This window comes from Canis lupus, chromosome 9 (genome assembly GCF_003254725.2).
Source record: "Canis lupus dingo isolate Sandy chromosome 9, ASM325472v2, whole genome shotgun sequence".
In the NCBI taxonomy this organism is placed as follows: Eukaryota; Metazoa; Chordata; class Mammalia; order Carnivora; family Canidae; genus Canis; species Canis lupus.
In genome coordinates this window covers 46,857,401-46,882,398 of record NC_064251.1, presented here as the reverse complement: position 1 = coordinate 46,882,398, position 24,998 = coordinate 46,857,401, and the positions used below count along the sequence as shown (strand labels likewise).

General features: G+C 49.7%; 2 protein-coding genes across 6 annotated transcripts in view; both read left to right on the top strand.

Moving 5' to 3' along the window:
• Window positions 1-3,102, top strand: part of PITPNA (phosphatidylinositol transfer protein alpha) — a 42,934-nt gene extending 39,832 nt beyond the window's left edge. Inside the window, exon 12 of the mRNA XM_025476175.3 lies at window positions 441-3,102. The gene's annotated coding sequence lies outside the window, so the exon portion shown is untranslated. The remainder of the gene's footprint in view (window positions 1-440) is intronic.
• Window positions 3,103-4,178: 1,076 nt separating this feature from the next.
• On the top strand, window positions 4,179-24,616 carry INPP5K (inositol polyphosphate-5-phosphatase K). 5 transcript variants are annotated; one of them, XR_003147082.3, is made up of 13 exons: window positions 4,179-4,429; window positions 6,257-6,364; window positions 6,694-6,802; window positions 11,584-11,700; window positions 12,051-12,226; window positions 12,790-12,901; window positions 13,586-13,695; window positions 21,354-21,540; window positions 22,410-22,547; window positions 22,794-22,877; window positions 23,047-23,151; window positions 23,321-23,484; window positions 24,384-24,616. XR_003147082.3 is itself a non-coding variant. In XM_025476170.3 (12 exons), the coding sequence occupies exons 1-12, from the start codon at window positions 4,377-4,379 to the stop codon at window positions 23,378-23,380; spliced, it is 1,359 nt and encodes a 452-aa protein (XP_025331955.1). In that variant the 5' UTR covers window positions 4,179-4,376; the 3' UTR covers window positions 23,381-24,616. The 5 variants fall into 5 exon arrangements, 4 of the variants coding, with proteins under 4 accessions (XP_025331955.1, XP_025331956.1, XP_025331958.1 ...); XM_025476170.3 differs by having other exon boundaries at window positions 23,321-24,616; XM_025476173.3 differs by having other exon boundaries at window positions 4,414-4,429; window positions 6,701-6,802; window positions 23,321-24,616.
• The last annotated feature ends 382 nt before the right edge of the window (window positions 24,617-24,998 follow it).

The window sequence follows — 24,998 nt, the reverse complement described above, 5'->3', positions numbered from 1 at the left end:
CCACTCTTTTACAAGCCCCATCCTTCTCTTAGCTCTCAGTACCCTGCCTACCTCTAGGCTTGCTGGTATTCCAGCAGCTCACAGTGGGCTGGGTCATGGAATTAAAAACTTGGCCCTAATTCCTATTAAGCTCTGAGAGAAAATTTTTTTATCAAGTAAAATCTCGTGGTCCTCTAATACTAAGGAGCTGAGGAGGCCTGGGGTCCTACCGGCAGTAATGCAAACCTCGGCCCGCTCTCCTTGCCTCTTATGCTTGAGAAATTCTGGGAGATAAGGCAGAATTAACTGGATTGCTGCAATGCCACCGGCTTGGACCTTGTTTCCTCCCCTGACCCCCAAATGGCATCTTTCCGCCTTTTGAAATTCCTCCATCAATGATGATTTATAGTGTGTTTCTATTTTCCTCTGTTGCTTCCTTAATAATTGTATTTTTCTTCTAGTTTTGCAAGACAGTGGTCAACAGGAAGGCCCAGCAGCTCCACCCTCCCGAGTGACAGGCCATCTTCGGACGCAGCCTTTCTGTGCCCATTCTTCAGGCAACTTTCGATCCCTTACTGTAGCTAATTCTAGATGCCCTGTAATATTGTGAACAAATAGACCGTCTGGTATTATGAAGCCCGTGTGTGCAGGAGCCTGCTCCTCTGAGATGTATGGCGTGTAGGTTGCTGTATTTACAGCTCCTCCCTCTCCAACCATTTTGTTCTCAACCCATTTCTGTGTGTCCCCCCACCCCCAGCACCCCTTCCTTTATTCCCAAGTGACATTTTTAGTCTTTCAAAATAGCTGCCTTTTGTGATGTGGTGATTTAAATGATTTAAGTTCATTTGTTTTCAACCTTGGGATAAACTGAGGTATTTTGCTTCATGGACAGATCTTTGCAATTTTGAGTGCTCACCTGGGGAGAGATGAGTTAGAAATACAGTTTTTTCCTCCAGTTCCACAGAACAGCAGTGTGGCTTCATAACTCTGATCTCTGCTCTCAGTAACCCATTGTTAATGAGCCGTAGGCACCAAGGAGGTGCCTAGTACCCAGGGCCAGCCAGTCTGTTTTAAAAATTTAACAAATACAGATAACCCCTGCCCCAGGCATTGCATCTCTGGTCACTAGTCTTATGGAGACACCTGTGGTTTCTTGGCCCTCCTGTTGCCCACTCTGTCTGAACCTTGCAGAGTCCACAGTAGGCCTGGGTCAGTTCTCCATCTGGAGAGACCTGTCCAGTGTGGCCCTTAGAGTTGAGTCAGCCCCATATGTACTAATTAGTCTGCCCCTCCTCTCCCCCACCCACCACTGGAGGAGCTCTATATGTCCATGCTCCTCTTCCCTTTTGGGCTGGTGCTGTCACTCAGCAATAATCCTCTTTTCTGTGTGCTTTCTTAGATTCCTGTCCTCTGCCTTTGAGGCCGGTTAGGACACAAGGGTCCTGATCTTTTCATGCTGCACAAAATGAGCATGCAAAAAGCTTTTCCCCAGCAGAACATGTTCCCCTTGTCTCCAGTTGCTGGAAAGGAATTTGGGGATCAGGAACTCAGCTCATCCCACCCCCATGCTGAGTTCTGTCCTGGACAATCAAAAGTCAGAAGCAAGCAGCTATCATAGTCTAGAACTCTACCAAAGGAGGCCTGTGAAAAAGTCCAGACTCCAGGGGAGGTAGAAGCTACTCAGTGTTTCACAGTTGTGTACAAGTTGGCAGAACCCAAGTATGCCTTCCCAGCAGAAAAATCAGAGATAACTCCGGTGTCACCTGACATTTCCCAAGCCTTGTGAAGTATGTTAGCCCAGTGTGTTGTGATCCAAGCCCATTCTAGTCTTCGTGCAGTGGCTGGTTAAGAGACCAAATCTGTGTTGAGGGAGCGAGAAGTAGGATGGGACCATTTATCCTTATGTTGTTGTCAGTTTGTTTTGCCTTACTGATTTCTAAGTGCAATAAGGGAGTGTTTCATAGGATGGCACCTGTGGCATCCTAATGGATGCTTCCCTGTGACCCTCTTGGGGCAACAGTGGACAGACTCAGACCCCTCAGTGTGGTCATCTCCTACCTTCATTGAGTCCTCTTTGGGACTAGGAAATGTCCTGTTACACCTTCCTTCCAGTCTCCTCACCTTGCAGGGCCTATAGTAATGGATCTGGGGCAGTTCAGTTGGTTCTTAGGATTCCCAGCTGCTGGTAGCATCTATTTGGGAAAGTGAAGCATTCCTATTGGAGAAAAATGTAAATGTTTTCCTACAAGCTCTCTATTAGGTATAATTATATTTGTGCTTAAAGTGTTCCCTTCTTCATTCATCAACTAAGTTCAAAGGGGGATAACCTGGGAGAAATGAACTGTGATGTTCTAACCAGTTATGTGGTTTGAGGGTCAGCAAGTGTTAAGTCTCCTTGCTTCAGCTGTTCTCTGAGATCCACACATACCACTCCAACTCTGGTGGGGGCTTGCTTTTTATCTGGCTTTTCTCTGGCTTCTCCCATCTCCATCTGTTGCCCCAGTTTGAAAGCATCCACATGAGCAGAGCTAGAATTTCCTGAGGTCAGCTGGATCTGGGGCTCCAGCCCACAGGAACATAAGAAGGGGTATCCCTGGTCTCTTCTATCCCCACGGATAGTATTGCTGCTGAGCAACAGTGTTGGCTTCTTTTAAGTATCCCCCTTACCTTCTCACCCACATCCTGACTAGCACTGACTAGCACCCAGAGAGGTTTATGATGAAAGGCTCAACTCCAGGGGTAGTACTTGAGGTCGTGCTATGCCCCTTCAGACCAGCTGCTTCCATCAGATTTCCAGTGTCGGAGTCGCAGTTTGAAGCAGCAGCGCCTCTGTAAGGGGTAAGGAGGGGCGGTGCTGGGGTCTGGCCTTCTCTCACAGAGAGAGGTCAGGGACAGGGCCAGTATTGTGGGCATGTGTATATCTTCCCAAGTTCTCTTACAGTCCCTGCCGGGACTCCCTGACTTATTTTGGTTGGTTCCTAGTGCTACTTCTTTTACAAAATACACTTTGTAGAACTGATTAGATTACCTTGTTAATTTAATGTGAGTTCGTGCCTTTTTGTCTCAATCTTCCAAAACAGGTATATTGGGGGAAAAAGCAGTCTAATAAAATCCTAGACAGAGCTTTCTGGAGTCCAGCTTATTGGTGATGTCCTTATGTCCGTTTTACAACTTAGATATCCTCAAAGTCTTGCTGCTGTCCTCCATTTTACCAGAATTAGGAAAAAGTAGAACATATCTCCCCAAATTTTTTTACAGGTCAGTTTCTATAAATTAAAACATCCCCTTGTCGTTTTACTTATGCAGACATCCATATCTGAAAGGAATTCGGCCATTTTCTATTGGCAGATTTCCTTTTTGCTTTTGTCTCCCCTAGTCTTCACATCTCCCTCTTTTTTGCTATCCTACCAAGCAAAACATTTATTTAAAAGAGTTCTTACCCTGGCTTCCAGGTCTGTGAACCTCATTAAAACTTGTTTGTAAAACTGTGTGTGCATTTTTCGAGGGAGAGTCATGGCTCTCATCAGATCCCCAAAGGATCCCATGCACCGCCCTCCCCACCCCACAAAAAGATTAAGAACCAGTTATTTGAAGAAAATCTTAGTTAACCTGTGGCAAAGTAATCTTCACTTCTATTCATCAAATAGAGGCAGTGATTTATTTCTCATTCTTTGGTGGCTAATTTTCTAAGTGTCCAGGAACTCCCTACGTCTAACGTGTAATAGGTAATGAGTTTGAAAAGCGAAAAGCACTTTAAGGAGAGGGGGAGAAGTAAGGATGGAGGAGCTCAATGACCGACACGAGAGCGATTACCTGTAGATGAGGGTTTACAGGCAGGACAGTGGCTGGGCCGGCACCACCCTCACCCTTCACCCATTGGACCCCGAGGCGTTGGGAACCTGGAGGGGCACAGCGCCGAGGTCGGAGACCTCATTCGACACCAGCGGAACGGGCCGGGACCAGGCTGCGCGTGCGGCCCGGGCTGCGGCTTCCGCGGGAGCACTGCCCCTGCCGGCCTCGCGCGGGGCACCCTGGGAGCCGCGGGGCTGACGGACGAGCCCGCCGCCGCGCCGCCGCGCTCCGGGCGGGGCAGTGTTGCGTCGGGCGCTGCCGACACCGAGACGCGCCTCCTCTACATCCCGGATCCCCTAAGGCTCTTTCCTCTCAGCGTTTCGCGCTGGTTGGAGAGTCCCGCCTCTTCCCCCAGGCCGCACCACCCAGAGCCCTTCGTGCCCCTAAGCCCCGCCCCTTACGGAAGCCGAGGCGGCGGATCAGAATCCGGAAGGAAAACAATCGGGTGCGAGGGAGCTAGCCGGGACCTGCCGCCGGAGGGAGGTGGATCGGGCCGGGAGCAGCTGGGGGGAGACACGAGCCGGCGGGGCCGCGGCGTGGGGACCATGGCGGCCCTGAACCCAGGGAAGCCGACCGAACCAAGAGGCAAGAGGCTCAGGTGAGGAAGGCGGCTGCCGGCAAGCCGACCTGCTCCGAGGGGCATCGCTGTCTCCTTCCCTCTCAGGGCTGCGGCTCTGGGGCAGAACCAGACTGGGAGAGAGACCGCGCCTACAGGGCTGGTTCTAGTTCACAGACCCTTCGCGGTTCTCCCAAGCCAGTGTCGAGGGGGTGTTTGGGGCCCAAGCCCCGCGCTCCCTCCAGACTCCGGCCACCGACCGCGTTCCTATTTGGGCGCCCCAAGCAGGTGTTTCGGTCGGCTTCTGGCGGAGGGAGCGGTATTGGGCTGTTTGAGGTTAAAGACATAACAAGGCAGTCTCCTCTCAGCTCTAGAATAGAAATTGTATTCTTTTGGTCAGCACATACATCACGGGTCTGCCTGATCCGGTTTTGACCTCCCAAAATCCGAAATCGGGTTTAGATAAGATCCTTTAGTGCAGTGATATAGCCTGGTCCCATGCTTGTTCTTTAACGAAGGACAACGCTAATCACCAACTTAGTGCAGGTCACAATGTAAGGATTTGCTGCTAATCGTCGGATCAGAGAGTGAGGGCAAGAAATCCCGACTTTGACTCTCCATTCACTTAGTCTCTGGGAAAACCGAAGAGCCTAGGACTAAAAGGGCTACTTTCCTTAATCCTGCGTTGGACAGCAGGGGGAGATCGTAAACAAACGAAGTGCAGAATCTCTGGCCAAACGCCTCCGAAGGTGGTTTGTGTATTGTTTTGTTGATGTTCACTGGGAGGGGCAGTTGTTTTAAGGGGAAGTTGTTTTAAGCTGGCCAAGAATTTCAAGTTGTGCTTTTTAAAGCATGGACCTCTAAGAACAGGATCTGGTGGAAAAGAGATGTTCTGGACACGCTGCCCTGTTCTCCTGCCTCTCTCAACCCCCTGTACCCTCACCCATTCTAGGTTTTCCACTACTGCAGGTCCTCCTCCTCATTGTGTACCTAGGACTCCCCTAAGGCTTGGTGGCTCCTTGGTCTCTGCAGGTTTTGTAGCCCCTGACTGCTGTGTACTCCGCTGACTCTGGGGCTTTCTTGGGAGTGTTGCTGTAACTATTCAATTAAAGAGATCTGTAAATGTCCTTCCTCTGAGCCTCTGATGGGATCCATTGTTACTGAGAGCTGCTGATCTAGTTCTTTTGCTTCCCTAAGGCTTATATGAAGCCAAGGTTGAGGATGTTATCCAACTGATGATTTTTCCCAAAAGGGGGTAGACTCTTGAGGGAGATGTTGAGAACCCTCTTATTTAGAGTCTTCTCCTTGGGTTCCCTGAAATACTTGGCAGACTTGGCTATGCTCCAGGAACCTGCTAGGAAGAGGAGAGAAGGGGGATATGATTGTCTTATCTTTATTTTTGAAGTTCTCCTGTCTTGTAGTGCTGAGGCCTCTTACAAGGTGAAAACTGAACTTCCAGAATCTTTCTGGTGGTCTTAGGAGCCCTGAGGTGTGAATGACTGGTGGAATTACTAAATTCCTGACTACCCGCCCCATCCCCATCCCTATCCCTTCTCTCACCTGACCCCGAAACTTTTGCACCCACTTTGGCAACTTTCCTAATGTCAGCAGTACCAGTGCTGCCAAGGTGTGGGCAGTTATGAGCCTGCATGGAGGAGCTAAAACAGGGTGGAAATGTCCTGCTTCAGAAACAAAGTGAGGATGAAGGGCTTGTAGTTCAGTGCCCCTATTCCCACCAGGTACACAAACTCGTGTTTCCCATTATAGTTGCAGTGAATTGTGGTGCAGCCATTAGCAGGCCTCTCCCCCTGTTTATTACTTGGTAAGCTCCTCCCCCCTCCACAACTTCCCTTGGCATCCCTTCCACAGCATACAAGTTGTGACATGGAACGTGGCCTCTGCAGCACCTCCTCTAGACCTCAGTGATCTTCTTCAGCTGAACAAAGACAATCTGAATCTGGACATGTATGTCATTGGGTAGGTATCTGCAGTGCCCCTTCACCCATTTCCATTTCTGAAATAGGTAAGCCCGACTAGTCCAAAGTTGTCCCCATGGGGTACTACTGTAGCCTGTCCTCCCTCACTGTGGAGTCTTAAGGTTGGGAGCTTTCAGCCTGCATCAGGACTAGTCAGTATGTCTTGTCCTGAGTCAGTAATGGCAAGGGGTTGGCAATCAACAGCCAGGGGAGGGAGAGATCACGGCCGTGAATAGCCAAAGTTTCAAAGTGCTGAGGACAGTACTAAATGTCTGTGGCAGAGGACCTACTCTCCAGGCCAGGGGAGAGCCTCTGACCTGGGATGGGCAGTTTGCAGGAAATGAACTGTGGGATCATGAGCCTCCTTTCTGACACTGCCTTTGAAGACCCATGGAGCAGTTTCTTCATGGATGTGCTTTCCCCTCTGAGCTTCGTCAAGGTAACTAACAAGTTCATGGGCAGTGGGAAATGTGTTTCACCTCTTGTCATTAACCCCCAGTTCTCCAATCTTCCACTCAGGCTTTCATGCTGTTTCCATTTATTTAAAGGCTTAAAGCTCAATTGCACGTGGCTGCCAGGGGCTCCTGCCTGCCTTGGGTCTTTCTAGTGCAGTGGAGCTGAGCTGGGACCCCAGGGGTTCATTTAACACTTTGTCATTTTTCAGGTTGAGAGAATCCTGGGGGAAGCACAGCAGGGCTTATTTACACTTGTGCCTATCCACCGCAGCCTCCAATCTACTCACATGCCCAGACTGAAATCCCGGAGTATAATAATAACTGATAACATTTATTGAGTGCTTATTTGGCAGTAAGCATTGTAAATAAGCTCTTTATGTACATTTTTAAGCACTCTTAACTCTCTTGAAATGTGGGTATTTTGCAGATGAAACCAAGACTCAAAGGCCATACAGGCTATCTGGGATTTGACTCTAGATTTTTCAAACTTCATAACCTATGTTCTTCTTTTTTTTTTTTTTCTTTACTGTATTAGCATGGAGTTAATTTTCAATTTTGGGGATGCCTGAGTGGCTCAGTGGTTGGCCGTCTGCCTTCTGGCTCAGGGCAATATTCCCGGAGTCCTGGGATCGAGTCCCACGTCGGGCTCCCTGCATGGGGCCTGCTTCTCCCTCTGCCTATGTCTCTGTTTCTGTCTCTATCTCTCATGAATAAATAAATAAAATCTTTTTTAAAAAGTTTTCAATTTTTTATTTTTTTTTAATTTTTAATTTTTTAAAAAGATTTTCCATTTATTCATTTGAGAGAGACAGCATGAGCAAGAGCAAGGGGGAGGGGCAGAGAGAGAAGAAGATTCTCCACTGAGCAGGGCATTGACACTAGGTTCGATCCTAGGACCTAGGGACCATGACCTGAGCCTAAGGCAGATGCTTAACCGACTGAGCCACCCAGGCGCCCCATAACCCATGTTCTTAACTACTATACTTTGTTGCTATACTGGGGAGCTCTGAGGCTGACAGGTATCCCATGGCTAGCTTGTTGGTATCAGAGGGTATCCTCTGATCACAGGAGACATGTACCTCAAATTCTCAGGGGCCCAGAGGTTAGGAGAGGAGAGAAGGATGGGGAGGAAAATAGTTCTCAGTCTGAAGGGCCAGTATTCTTTGGGGGAAGTAGACCATAGGAAGGCTCTAGATTGCTAGATCTTCACCTTTATGTCCTTCACAGCTGAGGCATGAAGCATACTCCCATTTAAAGAACTCTGTGCATTATTTCTTGGAAATAACCAGAATTCCTCTAATCCCTTTCTGGGTGACTATATTTCTTCAGAATTAATTCTCTTACCCCAGTTTGCCTAAGGGTGAGTCCTCTCAAGGGCAGAGCCAGGAGGAGGGAATACAAGCTTTGTCCTGCTGAGGCTGAAAAAGCCAGTCCCCAAGCCCCAGATGAAGCTCAGGCCTCTTGCTACAGATGTGGAAGCTAGATCCTCCAAGAGGGCAGAACCACTTCTCTCACCACCCACTTTCTTCCCAAGACCGGAGGCCTCCTTGGACCTCGGCTTACTGTTAAGGGATTGGTAGACTGGAATCAAGCCAAGGAAATTAGCTCAGCTTGTGGCAGGGACACAACCCATTCTACCCATGTGGCCTCCCATGTTTGGGAGGCCTGCTTGAGGGCCTGGCACCCAAAGCAGATGGGTGACCCTCCTTCCCCCAGCCAAGAGTTGAGGTGAAGGGGTGAGCCCCACTTGCAGCCTGTTCCTCTGGCAGAAGTTTTTGCCAGTTAGAGATTGAGAAGCCTGGGCCTGACCCCCTTTGCTGGCTCCAGGGCCCCTAGCTGCCTCCCCTTAGGCCCTTCCTTAGCTCCTCCTACTTCACTTCCTCTAACAGAACTTCCCCTGCAAGTCTCCTGCCTTTCCCCACAGCCCCACCCTTTCTCCCAGTCTGAGGCTTTCCTGCCTCCCTCTCCTAACCCCAGCCTTACTCCTTTACAAAGTGGACTGGTACCTTTGTGCTGGGTCCTAGTGGCCCAGACTTGCTCTGTGGGTTAGGATTAAGCTTAAAAGCTCTTCCTAGGGATCCCTGGGTGGCGCAGCGGTTTAGTGCCTGCCTTTGGCCCAGGGCACGATCCTGGAGACCCGGGATCGAATCCCACATCGGGTTCCCGGTGCATGGAGCCTGCTTCTCCCTCTGCCTATGTCTCTGCCTCTCTTTCTCTCTCTCTCTGTGTGACTATCATAAATAAATAAAAAAAACTTTAAAAAAAAAAAAAAAAAAAGCTCTTCCTGGATCTCTAGCAGTTCCTTAGGAGTCAGTTCTGTTGTCATATATGCTTGTGAACAAGAGACACCAAGATGGGGCTGAAGGGTGGGGTTGGAGACACATTAGTAGCAACCTCTACCCAATCCTAGGTTCTCACGCCTCCCTCACTCAGTCTTGGGCTTGGGGTTCCCCCTGCTTTGACTCCTCCACTGTGCCAGAGCTCCTGGCCTGTGGGATCAAGTTTCATAATTCCTGGAAGGCCCCAGTACATGCTCCCCACCCGGGGATTTCCTCCTTGGCCTCTGCACCTCATTCTCCGGAAACAGCTACTCGGGTGGTAGGTGTAGACAGCCTGAAGCTCAGAGAGAGGTCACTGGCTATGGCCCTTTCCCATTCCACCTCACAGACAGCAGGGATTGTAGGGATCCTGGACCTCTAACATTGTTATCTGAGTAGTCCTCCTGGTTCCTTAGTCTCCTTCAGCCTCAGCTTTCCGTCTGCAGAACAGGGATGATGGTTCCTAACAAGGTTGGCAATATGAAGGATTTCTGTACTATTCTCCCCAGTCTGCAAACACATGTCCACTGTGCTTGCTCTCATTGCCTCTTTTTTTTTTTTTTAAGATTGTATTTATTTATTCATGAGAGACACAGAGAGAGAGAGAGAGAGGCAGAGATAGGGCAGAGGGAGAAACAGGCTCTATGCAGGGAGCCTGACGTGGGACTCGATCACGGGACCCCAGGATCACACCCTGGGCTGAAGGCGGCGCTAAACCCCCAAGCCACTCAAGCTGCCCATCTTTTTTTTTTTTTTTTTTTTAATAATAATTTTTTTTTATTGGTGTTCAATTTGCCAACATACAGAATAACGCCCAGTGCTCATCCTGTCAAGTGCCCCCCTCAGTGCCCGTCACCCATTCACCCCCGCCCCCTGCCCTCCTCCCCTTCCACCACCCCTAGTTCCTTTCCCAGAGTTAGGAGTCTTCATGTTCTGTCTCCTTTTCTGATATTTCCTACCCATTTCTTCTCCCTTCCCTTCTATTCCCTTTCACTATTATTCCAGGCTGCCCATCTCATTGCCTCTTTATTGCCTTTGTGGAAATCCAACTACCCACAGTGTATAATTATTTGGGGGAGCATTTTCTCAATTTTCTCCCACTGAGTTATGATAAATGCAGAAATTAGATGTATTTTTGATGGATTGTTATGTGCATATGCTTTGATGTTACTACTAGTCAAGTCAAGGTACAGAATATTTCTAGCACCCTAGAAGGCTCTTTCATGTTCTTTCCCTGAATTTACTTTTTTTTTTTTTTTTAAGTAGGCTCCATGCCCAACGTGGGGCTTGAACTCACGGGGCTGAGATGAAGAGTCATGTGCTCTACCAACTGAGCCAGCCAGGCGCCACTCCCTGCATTTATTTTTTTTTTTAAATCTTTAAACCAGGGGCTCCTGGCTGACTCAATTGGAAGAGCATTCAACTCTTGATCTTGGGGTCATGAGTTCAAGCCCTACATTGGGTGCAGAGATTACTAAAAAAATATATTTTAAAACCTTAAACCAGGAAATAATAGCTGCCAGTTAATCTTTCCAGCATCTATGAGATAGATGAGATAGAGTCTTGCTTTATCAATGAGAAAATCGACTGAGACTTGGCCCAAGATCACATACTAAGAGCCCACATGGGATTTTTTTTTTTTTAAGATTTTATTTATTTATTCATGAGAGACACAGAGAGAGAGAGAGAGAGAGAGGCAGAGACACAGGCAGAGGGAGAAGCAGGCTCCATGCAAGGAGCCTGATGTGGGACTCAAACCCAGGAATCTGGGATCATGCCCTGAGCCAAAGGCAGGCCTCAACCACTGAGCCACTCAGGCGCCCCGCCACGTGGGATTTGAACCCAGATCTGGATAACTTAAAAGCCAGTGCCCTTAGCCACTATCTTACCATAGGCCTTTCCTCTTAGAGGCCCTGGCCCACAGGGGTGGCAGCTGGAGTGCCCAGAGGACACATAGAACATGGAGAGAGGGGGATCCCTGGGTGGCTCAGCGGTTTAGTGCCTGCCTTTGGCCCAGGGCATGATCCTGGAGCCCCGGGATCGAGAGTCCCACATCAGGCTCCCGGCATGAAGCCTGCTTCTCGTTCCGCTTGTGTCTCTGCCCCCTCTCTCTCTTTCTATGTCTATCATGAATAAATAAATAAAATCTTTAAAAAAAAAAAAAAAAAGAACATGGAGAGAGGAGTCCCTAGGCTGCATGGTACCGGGACTGAAGAGTCAGTGCTCTCCTGATGGCAGGGTACCCTGGCAGCCTTGTCTTCTCTGCCTTCCACCCAAGCCTAGGAACAGAAACTGGAATTTGCTTAGCTCTCAGAATACATCATTTGGCAGTTCAGGGGAGTAAAACTCTGAGCCTGAAGCTGAGATACCATTGACCTCAGGGCTGGATGAGGACTTGCTCAGCCTGAGCAGGGAAATGAATGACCATTGTCCCCTCTATGCTGTAGGTGTCCAGTGTCCGCATGCAGGGGCTCCTCTTACTGTTCTTTGCCAAGCATCATCATTTGCCCTTTGTCCAGATCCTCTCTACTAAATCCACCCCCACTGGCCTCTTCGGGTACTGGGTAAGGACTGAGTTTTCTGAGTCATGAGCTGGGAGGCCTTCTGCCACTGGGCTGGGGAGGACTGGATGCTTTTGGGGCAAACAAATGGAAAAGGGGGGTGAAATGAACCTTAGCACTCTTCCAGACCAGTGCCCCTCATACCTGCTCTCCTGCCTCTGGGAGCTTAGCACCCCAGAGGCCTCAGGCTGGGTGAGCTGGGCTCTTAGATGGAGAGGTCACTCCAGGGAGCTGAGTATCTAGCCCTAGAGATCCTATGGCAGGCTGAGACCATCTCAGCTTAGGCTTGGGATGGGAAAGGGGAGGTATGTCTCAGAGCAACTTCTTGCCCGTCTGCCCACTTGTCCTACCAGGGGAACAAAGGAGGTGTAAACATCTGCATGAAGCTTTATGGCTACTATATCAGCATCATCAACTGCCACCTGCCCCCCCATATGGCCAACAATGACCAGAGGCTGGAGCACTTTGACCGGATCTTGGAGATGCAGAATTTTGAAGAACAGGATATCCCTAACATCCTGGACCATGAGTGAGCATGCACTTGTGAAGTGTTGCCCCTGCCCTCGTCCCTACACCAGCCCAGGCTAGCATTCTCCTCAGGCAGCCTGTGTTCCACTCCAGGCCTTTCTCAGCCTCTTCTCTGATGCCCCATCTGCTTTCCTGTCCAGCTTTACCTGCCTGGGGTCTAGGACCCCTTCCCTTTTCCTGACCCCTATGACCTGCCTAGGAACTTGTACACTTATCAACATACTAGATTGAGAACCCCGTGGTTCCTGAGGTCACCCCCAGGGAGCTGGTTCTCAGCCTTGCCTTGTGGCCTATTGAGGGAGGGGGAGGGAGGGCAAGAGCTTACTCTGTATTTGTTACTTGCCCTTGGGGGCTGGTCTTTTTGGCTTAAATGGCAGGAAAGCAGCCTTGAGAATAGTTCAGTAGGGCCCATTCCATGTCATCACTGTCACTGGCTCCTCTCCCAGCTTCCATCGTCTCACCTGCCCCTTGAGCTCTGCGCTGGAGGAGTAAGCAGGCTTGAGGCCTGCTGCTCCTCCCTTTTCTGCCCTCATTACAACCCTCAGCTGCTTTTTCTCTCTGCAGCCTCATTCTCTGGTTTGGAGACATGAACTTTCGGATTGAGGACTTTGGGCTGCATTTTGTTCGGGAATCCATAAAAAATGGGTGCTACAGTGACCTGTGGGAGAAGGATCAGGTATCAAGTGAGGGAAGGGTCCAGACGGGTGATCTGGGCCCATTGTGGAAATTTAACATCAAATGTGGGGGGCCACTTCTCAGGTTCCTGAGCACCTGCTCTCCGTTTCCAAGCCTTTGAAGTCCTCGTTCTCAGGCAGGGAGGAGTTTAACAGGGCTTTGCACCCTAGGGGCCTGGTCTTCACCTGGGGGAGCTGGTGGGTGTGCATTAAGATAGGGAACGCAAGCAAGGGCTTCAGCTTGCTGTGGTCCTGTACCCAGCACCAACTCGCTTGTATCCCTGTCGTCTTTTCCATCCCCAGGCTTGCTTGCCTCCTGGAAGATGAGATACCATCCCTTTGCAAGGGGACCCTGGCTACTCCAGCCTCCCCTCTGATAACGTTTGCTAATGGCTCCCAGACGGAATTCAAAGCCTGGTTCCTATAGTCCAAGGACTGGGAAATAGTAGGCAGTTGCCTCCCCTAGGACTATGGGATAATGTTTGCAAAAGGATTCGGCTGCTTTCCAGGGGATGGTGGTGGAATGGAAAGGGCTGCTGAGGCTGTCACTGAAGCAGTGAGGAAGTGAAGTGGTATTGCTTGACTCTTGGCCTACCATGATGGCATGTGCTGAGCCCTTGAATGGAGTGTGTACTGGGCCATTGGGTCAGGACTACTAGGAGATGAGACTGTGCCTTTCTCTCCAGCTCAGCATCGCCAAGAGACACGATCCACTGCTCCGGCAATTCCAGGAGGGCCCCCTGCTCTTTCCACCCACCTACAAGTTTGATAAGAACTCCAACAATTATGACACCAGGTGAGGGGGCTCCACCTTTAGAGGATCAGCCTGTCACAGATTTGGAATTAGCCTATGAGGAGAAAATGAGGGGCCAAGAGGCCTGGGAAGTCAAATTGTGTGGCAGAAGGAGCTGCCTCAGAATAGAAGTGTTAGGGAAGCAGGAATAGATCCAGCCATCACCTCAGGAGTGGCACCTCCCACCCACCTAATGAGGTGGTGACTGTGGGAGTTGTCCTAGATTGTCATCAGAGAGCAGGAAGGTGGTGGCAAGGTAGGGGTGGTGGTGAAGCAGCTGATTCCTCACTTGGGGGGGACTGCATTTCAGCATTTTGGGAACCCTTGCCTCCACTCCCCCTGGCTTTCTGGTCCTTTCCGGACAGGGACAGAAATCTTGGCTCAACCAGCTACTGCTATCAGGTACCCCTGCCCCAGCTGTGAGTGGATCAGGTACTACTTAGGAAGATGAAGCAGTAGTTGTCAATGGAGGAGTTTACAGGGAACAAAATAGAGACAGTACATCTAGTAATTAGAGATACAGCTCTGACCCTCATCAGCTACATGTCCTCATCAGCTACATGTCCTTAAGCCTCAGTTTTATCATCTATAAGATGGGGATGATAGAAGCACCCACCTTCATGAGGTTGAGGAGTGAATGAGACCTTATGTGTGCTTAGCCCAGTGCCTGGCACCTGGTAAGCACTGTGACAACTGCTGTTGCTAGATTCATGTCTTCAGGTGGTAGTTTTACTAAAAACCTTTCTAAAAAGCCGAGAAGGGGCCAGGTAACCACCGAAACTTTAAGCTTAGGCAGAGGGTCAAGAGCGGCTCCAGCATGAAGTTCCTGTTCCAATTTGGCAAGGATTCTCTTCTCTTCGAAGAAAAAGAAGAACCCTTTCCATGTTATAGGGTTTTTGTTTCACCTGGAGCAGCTCCTTCATTTATTCCTCTTAGAGCTGGTGTTTTTTTTTGTTTTTTTTTTGTTTTTTTTTAAGAGAGCACAAGCAGGAATAAGGGGTAAGGAGAGGGATAATTAGATTCCCCACTGTGCAGGGAGCCCACATGGGGCTCAATCCCAGGCCCCCAGGATCACGACCCAAGCAGTGGGCAGACACCCAACCAACTGAGCCACCCAGGTGCCCCATCCTCTTCGCAGAACTGTCTTATGAGGGAGGCAGGAGGTGCCTCCAGGGCAGTGCCTCTAGAATTGAGGGAGTGAATAAGTATCTCCCCAGCCAGGCCAGGGTGAGAGGTAGAACTGATGGCCCTGTGCTAGAAGTGGTATGGCAGAGCCAGTGTCCCCTCCAAGGAAGGAAGAGGGGGTGAGGCATTTCAGGACTGTAGAGCAAGACTTGGTGGGGTCATGGCCTGGGCAATGCACTCAAGAAGAGGCTATGAACACTGAAAACAGTCTAGCCTAGGCAACAGAGGCAGGCCAGAAAGGAGGTAAGAGGGCAGGTTCTAGCTGGCCAGCTGGCCTGAGGCCACAGCTTCAAGGAGACTGCCAAACTCCCAGCCATCCATTGAAAATGAGAGCTATCATGGAAATTGTGAGACCTCAATAGGATGGGCCTGGGCCTTGGTGGCTGGGACTTTCTACCAGTGGACATTATTATTTTTTTTTAAAGATTTATTTATTTATTCATGAGAGACAGAGAGAGGTGGAGACACAGGCAGAGGGAGAAGCAGGCTCCATGCAGGGAGCCCGATGTGGGACTCGATCCTGGGTCCGCAGGATCAGGCCCTCGACTGAAGGTGGCGCTAAACCGCTGAGCCACCCGGGCTGCCCTCTACCAGTGGACTTTAAATCCTCACTTGATAGCACGAAGAAAGCTGCTGGCAGGCCATGTGGCCAGGGGTCCCTTTGCCCCTACCCCCAGGTATGGTAGGGAAACTACCAGGAGACTGGAAGTCCTTACAGACAGCTGAGTGTAGGCTAGGCTGTATGCAGCAGGTACTGAGTTTGGATACAGAGGCTCAGAGATGTTAAAAGACTTCAAAGGACTTCCCCAGGAGGCTTAGCTAGTAGTGGTGGAGCTGGAGCTAAGACCTGACTCTGAACTCTGCCCCACAGTGCTTCCATCTAGCCCATAGTACCTCCAAATTCACAGCGAGTCTTGCCAGCAGCAGCAAAAAGGAAGGCAGGATTGGAATAGCAGAGGCTTGCTAAAGAGGAGTCAGATACTTAATTCCATATAATAGATACAGTCCACATCGTGATTGACATTACTGAGCACTTACCATGCCTGTGTGACCAGACTGTTATTCATCCTCGAAAATCCAGTTCAGACATCGTCGCTGTTAGAAAGACTTCCCTAACCCTTCTCCATCTCACTGAGAGTTCTCTCCTGGCTGTATGCTGCCTGAAAGCCTTGCACACACCATGCTTTCAGTGTTGCTTTTAAGTCACTGTGCTTTTCCTGCTGTACTACAAATACCTGAAGAGACTGCATCTGATTTATGACCATCTCTGGTATATAGCATAGTGCCTGGCTTATTGTCTTTTGGGAGCCTGAGAGGACAAAAGGAAAAGATAAAGTATTTAAGGGACAGCCAGTCTATGGGATGCCTGGATGGCTCAGCGGTTGAGCGTCTGCCTTCGGCTCGGCGTGATCCTGGGATCTGGGATCAAGTCCCACATCGGACTCCCTGTGGGGAGCCTGCTTCTCCCTCTACCTATGTCTCTGCCTCTGTATGTGTCTCTCATGAATAAATAAATAAATCTTTTTTAAAAGGGGGGAGGGTAGAGCCAGTCTATTAGAGGGATCCATCCACAGCAAGAGATCCAAATAAGCACTGTCAAGTCCAGGAGTTGACCATTAGAAGGTTCTAGAACTCTGAAAGTACTGAAGGAGGTTGAATGAATAGTAAGGAAGTAGGCACCTGAAGCCAGGAGTCAATCAGAGCTACTGTCAAGGAAACAGCATAGTTTGGCAGAAAGAAGGGCAGCATTCTGGTCAGTCAACAGCACTGATGAAAGATACCTTGAGAAGAGCCTGACCAACTGTACAAAGTGACTGTGAGTGAGTTGTGTGCAGGGCATGGTACACACGTGGCTTTGCCCAGCCATGGCAATATCCATGAGCCGAAATGTCAGCTCCATATAGGAGAAGATGAAAGGGCCCAAGTGGGAAATCCTGTTAAAGTCAAGGATTGCTATAAGGTTTTGTTAAGTCATCACGAGCTTGGTCAGCCTCTTCCACTAGGCAACGAGCCGAGGGTATTAGGATCAATCTAGTCAAGATTCATGTCCAGAGTTCAGGGAGATACTTAGAAGCCAACTATACGGAGCTGAAGGGAAAAGTTTCATTTCAGACCCAGAAATGGAACACATCATTACTTTGGGATCAGCAAATTGCCTCAATTTTCTAGGCTCTAGAGAAATTTGCAGAGCTAGTTGGTTTTAGTTTTTCTAAAGTAAGGACATACTAATCTCCAGAAACAATTCTTGTACTCAATCACAACCATTCAGCCAAAAAGCCTAAGTGAGGTCCAGTTCTGGTAAGACTATGAGACAGTTCTGGCTGCTGGGAATTGGCCAGTGGAGTGCAGTGGAAGGAGCACGGACTTCATAGACCTGGGCAAGCATCTAACTTCTGCCTGGACAGAGTGACCTCTGAACTTCAGTGTCTTGTAAATAGAGGAGAACGTGACCTATAATATACTACCAGTGAGTGCTGAGAGGATTAGGACTAGGCCATTAGACACCTATCACAGGAAGACCCTATGTTTTGCAATTATTATTAGAAATGAAGAACTGGGCACGGGAGAGCCCTTCGGTGGAGGCGGGGTTTAGTCGGTTAAGCATCCAACTCTTGGTTTCAGCTCTGGTTGTGATCTCAGGGTCGTGGAATCAAGACCTCCATCAGGCTCTATGCTCAGCGAACACTCTGCTTGAGTTTCTTTCTCTTTCTGCCCCTCCCCACTTGTGTGCACACGTGCACGCTCTCTCTCTCTCCAATAAATAAATAAATCTTAGAAAGAAAGAAATGGAGAATTGGGGGAATATATGTAATATTTAATTTGTACACATTTATTCACTTATTTACTTATAAGTAGGCTCCATGCCCAAAATGAGCCTTGAACTCACAACCCTGAGATTGAGAGTCTCATGCTCTACTGAATGAGCAAGCCAGGTGCCCCAATTTGTACACATTTAACTTTGTTTCAGACAAAGGTCCTTGAGGACCTTGTCAGTCCCATTTTTCAGATGCCCAGTTGCCCGGCACATAATAAGGGCTCAGTAAATCTTCATTGAAAGACTGAAGCAGGATACCTGGATGGCTCAGTGGTTGAGTGCCTGCCTTTGCCTCAGGGTGATCTGAGGAGTGATCTCAGGGTCCTGGGATCAAGTCCCACATCGAGCCTGCTTCTCCCTCTGCCTATGTCTCTGCCTCTCTCTCTGTGTCTCTCATGAATAAATAAATAAAATATTTTTTTAAAAAAGAAAGACTGAAGCATACAGGTGCCCAGTGATAAGCCTGGGCAGGCCCTGGAAAAGGAGGAAGGAAAGACAGGCAGTGGTCAGGACTTAAGGAGGATCCTGAAGTGACAACAAGTCACCATAATAGGGAAGTTGGGGTGGGGCAATGCTTTGAAAGGGAGAGTGGTACTTTGTGTGGTTCATTCCCAAGTTTAAGCATTGCCAGATACGTGGGTTCGGAGATTCTGTGTCTGTCATGTCTGGGGTGGAAATAGCACTCTGCAGAATAGCTCTGAGCATTCCTCAGAAGAGTGGAAGGTTCAGACAACACGAGGAGCCTGAGCCAGTTAGTGATTCTTGACCACTCCCTTGACACACCCTAATTTGTTTAAGCTCTTAATGGCTCTTTGAAGGAAGTACTGTTATCACCCCATCTTAGAGCTGAAGGAGCTGAAGCTGGCAGTAGTGAAGCCACTTGCCCATGAGCATGTAGCTTTTTCTCTTTCTCCTTTAAACTAGATTACCAGTTAATTCTAAAATGATATAATTCAGGAACAGGAATATGGAAAAGGTGCCTAGGGCAAGGTGTGACGAGAAGGCAAGGAGCTTCCATGCCCTCTGAGCCCACCACTCTAAGTCACGTGTTCACCAACCAGAACCACATAGCTCTTAATTAACAGGGCAGAACCTTCCCCCAAATCCTGGTGTGAGTCAGACTTTACCAGCGAGACATCATTCTGCCTCTGTTGCTAGAAGACTGTATTACTGTTGAATGGACAACAGTATGTCGGAAATGTTTATTTAAAACAGTAAGTGAATAAAACAGAAGGCGAAAAATAGCATTGCAAACTGGTTATCAGCATCTGAAACTGTATACATTAGGATTGGATGGGCGTTTTTGTTTTTTGTTTTTTTAAGTTATTGAAGAGGGGATCCCTGGGTGGCTTAGAGTTCAGCCCCTGCCTTTGGCCCAGGGGGTGATCCTGGGGTCCGGGAATCGAGTCCCACGTTGGGCTCCCAGCATGGAGCCTGCTTCTCCCTCCTCCTCTCTCTCTCTCTCTCTCTCTCTCTATCATGAATAAATAAAATCTTAAAAAAATATAAAATAAAGTTATTGAAGAGTTTTATTTTTTTTAAGATTTTATTTATTTATTCATAGACAGAGAGAGAGAGAGGCAGAGACACAGGCAGAGGGAGAAGCAGGCTCCATGCAGGGAGCCTGATGTGGGACTCCATCCCAGGTCTCCAGGATCACACCCCAGGCTGCAGGCAGCGCCAAACCCCTGTGCCACTGGGGCTGCCCTGGATGGGCGTTTTTTGAGGAGAGAGATTTGAGTTTGGGGTTTTAGTTTAGGTTCTTTTTTTTCTTTTTTTTTTTTAAAGATTTATTTATTCATGAAAGACACAGAGAGAGAAGCAGGCTCCCCACAGGGAGCCCTATGCAGGACTAGATCCTAGATCCAAGGATCACACCCTGAACTGAAGGGAGACGCTCAACCGCTGGACCACCCAGGAGTCGCTAGTTTAGGTTCTACAAGCAGTTGTGCCTACTATGTGCTAGGCTCTGTACTAAAGCTGAGGCTGTGCAGGAGACCTTGAGAGCCCGTGCTTGCCTTCTGAGCTCACACTAGCCAACTTGCAGACTGGGAAACAGGAAACGACAGCACTGGATAACATAATAGGGGAAGCACTGGTACAAAATGCTTTGAGGGCAGAAAGCAAAGCTCAAAGACGGCTTTCAGACAAAGACAGCATTGGAATTGGGCCTCTCTCTGTGAAGAAGGGTGTTCCAGGCAGCAAAAACTGCAAGAGTAAAGGTCCAGAGGCTGGAGAGTCACTGGTGTGGACGGGTCTGGGACGGTACGGGGAGATAGAGAAGGGGAAGGGTGTCAGGAAAAAAGCCATCCTTGGGGACTTGAGCCTTATTCTGGAGGCAGTGAAAACTCCTGAAAGGTTTTAAAGTGGGGAACCAAAAATAAATAAATAAAGTGGGGAACCATCTGACTAAGATTTACTACTCTGGGTTCATTTAAAATCAAGGGGGAGGAACCCAGAACAGCAACTGCTTCCACTGCCATTCCAGATTGTGGGGTCTCCCCTTGGAGGGCACAGCCTGCTTGCCCAGCCAGTCTTAAAAAACACCTCAATAGCTGACTGGGCATAGCTGTGTTAGGAGTCAGAGACTTGCCTGTCTTGGGTAAAAGTAACCTAGGGGAGGAAAGCACTCCAGTCTCCAGGGGCTATACGGCCTCTTGAGTGAGTGAAGCTGGTTAAGCAAAGAACAGGCCAGAGATCTCTCAGTTGACTATTAAGAACGAAGGGATCCCTGGGTGGCGCAGCGGTTTGGCGCCTGCCTTTGGCCCAGGGCGCGATCCTGGAGACCCGGGATCGAATCCCACATCAGGCTCCCGGTGCATGGAGCCTGTTCCTCCCTCTGCCTGTGTCTCTGCCGCGCGCGCTCTCTCTCTCTGTGACTATCATAAATAAATAAAAAATTTAAAAAAAAAAAAAAAAAAAAAAAAAGAACGAAGCGCAGAGAGCTTATTTTGTACCAGGTACTGTGCTAAATATTTCATGTGCCCTATTTCATTTAATCATGTCAGCAACCCTGTGGGGTAACTATTATTACCTTCATCTTATGGATGAGAAAGCAGAGGCCTAAGAGGGGTTAGCTTGGTGGTTAAGAACTTGTGTTCTGTGGTCATGCTGCCTGGTCTTGAATCCTGACTCCGCCACTCAGTAGCCATGTGACTTTGTGAAGGTTCTTTCCTCACTAAGTTTCAGTTTCTCCACCTGTGAGAGGGGGACAGGTGGTACTGACGGCAGGCACATGGTGAACCTCCTGAAGTGCTTCCCTTTCTTTTCCTGAGATCTCACCATTAGTGAAATTGAAGCCAAATTCCAGCTTACCTCTGACTCCAAAGTCCTAGCCTCAGCTTCTTTGGTCTACTGCTGTTTTTGTTCTAGAAGTAAGAAAGGCTTTGAAATGGAATGTTTCTAGATCACAATTTGACTCATAAAAATGTAGACCTGACTAAAGGCCCTGACTGATTCTGACAAAGGCCAGTATGCTTCTGATTCCTACCTACTACCATGCCACACTCCCACTGTGGCCCAGGGGTCTTGGGGCCACCAATAGACCCTGATGTTCGGGGTTCCAGCAGGCTTGTTTGGGGTACATCTTGCTCTCCTGCCAACCCATCTTGCTCTCCTGCCAACCCTTTTCTCCACATTCTTTTTCCTCCTCCACCCCCAGTGAGAAAAAGCGCAAGCCTGCATGGACCGACCGCATCCTATGGAGGTTGAAGCGGCAGCCCCAAGCCAATCCCCACAACCAGAGGCTGCCAGTCCCCCACTTCTGCCTGTCTCTGAGGAGCTATGTCAGCCACATGATGTACTGCATCAGTGACCATAAGCCTGTCACCAGCACCTTTGACTTGGAGGTGAATTTCCAGGCTGCCTGGCCCTTAACAGAGCACCCACTGGGCCACGTCCCAGACCCCCCAGCCCTGGATTCTAATGTCAGCAGATCTCCCAGGGGAGACTTGTAGGAGGACACCATTGCCATTCCTCCCAGGTCAGGTATCCCAGCTCTTAGAAGCTGTTGAGGGCTCTGTCAAAAACCATGTTCGGACCCTTTGTGAATAGGTTTCCATTTCCTCTTGGTACTGTCCCTTGGGGCTAATGAGTTCCATTATGCTTATTACCTACCATGTGAAGTAGGACTTCCTTCTATTTGTCCTAAATCTACCTGGATCAGGTTGCAAAGGGAGCTCCCTCCATCCTTGCATCTTGCCATCAAATGACCAAAGCAATATTGACCTTCTTTGAGACCTGCTGGCTGCCCTCAGCCTTCACTTTTTCAAATACTGGTTTGTCTGTCCGTCTGCATGCCTATAGCTATTTTCCCCTGAGCTACCCTCCCTGCTTTGAGTCAGGAACCATAGGGGCCTTAGAGCAGCTACCTGGCTTCTTTTATCTTAAACCTGTCAGCAATGCCCCATTCTTTCCTACCTTCCTTCACCCCTCAGCACTTGGCTCTCTGCTTTGTTACCCACTGGGCCCCCAGCCCCATCCTCCCTGGCAGGGCCAACCACCCCTGACAAGCCTTTGGCCCTTTCTCCTTCCAGCTGGCCAGCCAAGGTCTGATACTTTCTCGGGGCAGCCTGGTGGAGTTCTCTGCCCAATCCCTTGTGTGCCCCCTTTCCGCCCCGCTGACCCTGATGTGTTGGAAGGGCATGGCAAGAACGTTAGTCTCAGGGAAAGGAATGATGCTGTGGGATTTCAACCCCTTTCCCACCCCTGTGTGTAGCTGAAGCCGTTGGTGTCTGTTCCACCGATCACCCTGATGCCCGAGGGGCTGTGGACCATGGAGAACGACATGTTGATCAGCTACTCCTTGACCCCAGACTTTCTCAGCAGCCCCTGGGACTGGATTGGACTATACAAGGTGATGTGGCGAGCAAGACATGGTGTCCATCAGCCATACCCCTTTGTTTTATCCATCCTGAGGGCTCATGGGAGCTGGGTACAGAGACTGAAGAGCTGATGCTCATCCCCCACACAAGTCCTTGCCCACCTAGGGGCTGGCAGTGAAGGGGAGGATGCATACTGTACAATGGCCAGCCTGAGGCATCCTTTCCTTGTTGTTCCGTGTCCTCCCAGACCACTGACTGCCCAATCCCCTCTCCCACAGGTGGGGCTGCGCCACATTAATGACTACGTGTCCTATGTCTGGGTCGGGGACAACCAGGTCTCCTTCAGCGATGGGCTGATCCAGGTACCTGCCCCCTTTCCTGAGATAGGTAACCCCTGTCTCCAGCATGTGGGCTTGCCTGAGCACTGTTCTGTCTCTTGGAAGGAACAGAGGGTGGGATAATTTGTTGCTGAGAGCTGAATGGGGCCCAGGCCAGGGAGCTGACCCCATTCTTATCCATCCTCTCCTCCAGGTATACTTCAATACCAGGGATATCCCTGAGACTGAGGACCAGTTTCTCCTCTGTTACTATAGCAACAATCTACATTCTGTGGTGGGGATAAGCAAACCCTTCAAGGTATGCTGGTGAGGGAAGGGGATTTGAACACCTCATCAGTTCTCCAGGGCCACAGTCCTAGGGACCCACTTATACCATGGAGCTGCATCCATTGGAAAAGGGGAATGATAGAGACACAGGAAAATCTGCTCTTCCCCTCTTCTACTCACCATCTGTTTTATCCCTGCAGATCCAGCCTAGCTCCTTCTTGGCGGAGGACCTGCTGAGTGAAGCCCAACCACATATCTGAGCCCAGATGAGAGTGGATCCAGGGCGGAGGCCAAAGCTAGGAGCCAGCTCTGCCTACCACTGCCAGGAGCACTGGGGGCCTGACCCAGCTCCCAGAGGCAGCAGGTACCCTCCACCTCCCAGGGGGAGCTCTAGCTACACGCCTTTGCTCTCTCTAGTCCAGATCTCTAGAATTGGCCACTCAGGCTTTTCTTGCTGAGATGTGAATGAAACCAGCTAGTTTGTCAACAGTGAAGACCTGGGACAGTCCACTGGATGTAGGAAGGACCCCTCCAGCCTATAGCTCGTTTCTTGATTTTCCCCACACACACTCCCAGTCCCGCCCAAGCAGACCTGCCAGGCACATGCCCTATCTGGCACAGGCCTGCATTCTTGTCACGCCATCCCGAGCCTCAGGCTGCCTGGAAGGGGGAGATGCTCATATTTGCACAGGCTCCATTGACTGGTTGGCACAAGCAACCCTGGGTTCCAGGAGTCTTGCCATCTCATTGCCTGTCCCCCTGAGGGATGGGCGGAGGGTTTGGGATCCCTGCTTTTAGCAAAAGCAATTAGACTAAGTGGGCAGGATGGAAAGGCCCTTCCACCCAGGCTCTTTTGTAGGGGTTGTGGGCAGGATGATGAGTGTCCTGCCAGCACCCCTGCCCCCGTGGAGTCTGATCCAGGAAATTCCAGGGCCTGAGCAAAGGATTGGACCCAAGTTCATTTCTGCTGGTGGGTCAGGCTCCATGCCCTAACCTGCCCTCTTGTGAAGTGTTGGCAGCTGTGGCCACAGACTTTTCCAGGGTTTTTCTTGCCCAGTCGAGCTCATCTGCTCCTACCCTTGCCTCCAGTCACTGGCTAGAAACCTGCCTCTCTCTGGACTGCCCTAACACCTAGAAGTGGAGGCAGGCAGAGAAGAGAGCCAGAATCTAGATATTTTGGGGAATCTACCCTTGAGGGTCTTCAGAGAGCATTCTCTACGTGCTGTGTGGGCACTCAGTCCCACCCTCACCACTTGCCTCCAGCCACTGGTGATTCAACAGCCCTTCTCCCAGGAGAAGACACCTCAGGGAACCTGCTCTGTGACTATCACGCCTATCCTATCACCTGAGACTGAGGGACATTCTAGTCACTCTGTGATCCATACTCCACCCTGGGAGCTGTGTGTACCATGAAGAACTGTTCCCCTGGCTTCTAGTGGCCCATGGCTGTGTTCTGTGTCTGTTGTATTGGAGGATAATTAGAAACATGGCTTTTATGCTTGTGTGTGACTCCATGATGGGGGGTGATGGTGGTGGTGGTAGTGTGTAACTCCATGGCACATGGTGATGGACCCTTGCTAGACTCTAAGATGAGGGCCTTGTAGATCTAGACTAGACTTTCTGTGTCTGAGAGTGGCACATGTTGCCTGGATGGGAATGGGATGAGGTCCCAGGATGGCGGCCCTCTGGGTCCCTGGCACAGTTGGGGCAAGCCAGCTATGCTACCTGTTAAGCATTTAGGTTAGCTTGCTGTGAAGTAGAATGGGTTTCTGGGAACTGACAACTCTCAGAAAAGGTGCTCTGCATTCACTGATTCATGCTTCCTCACCCACATTCCTGCACCTTAGTATTGAGCCTTGGTCCCAGGTCGAGCTAGCC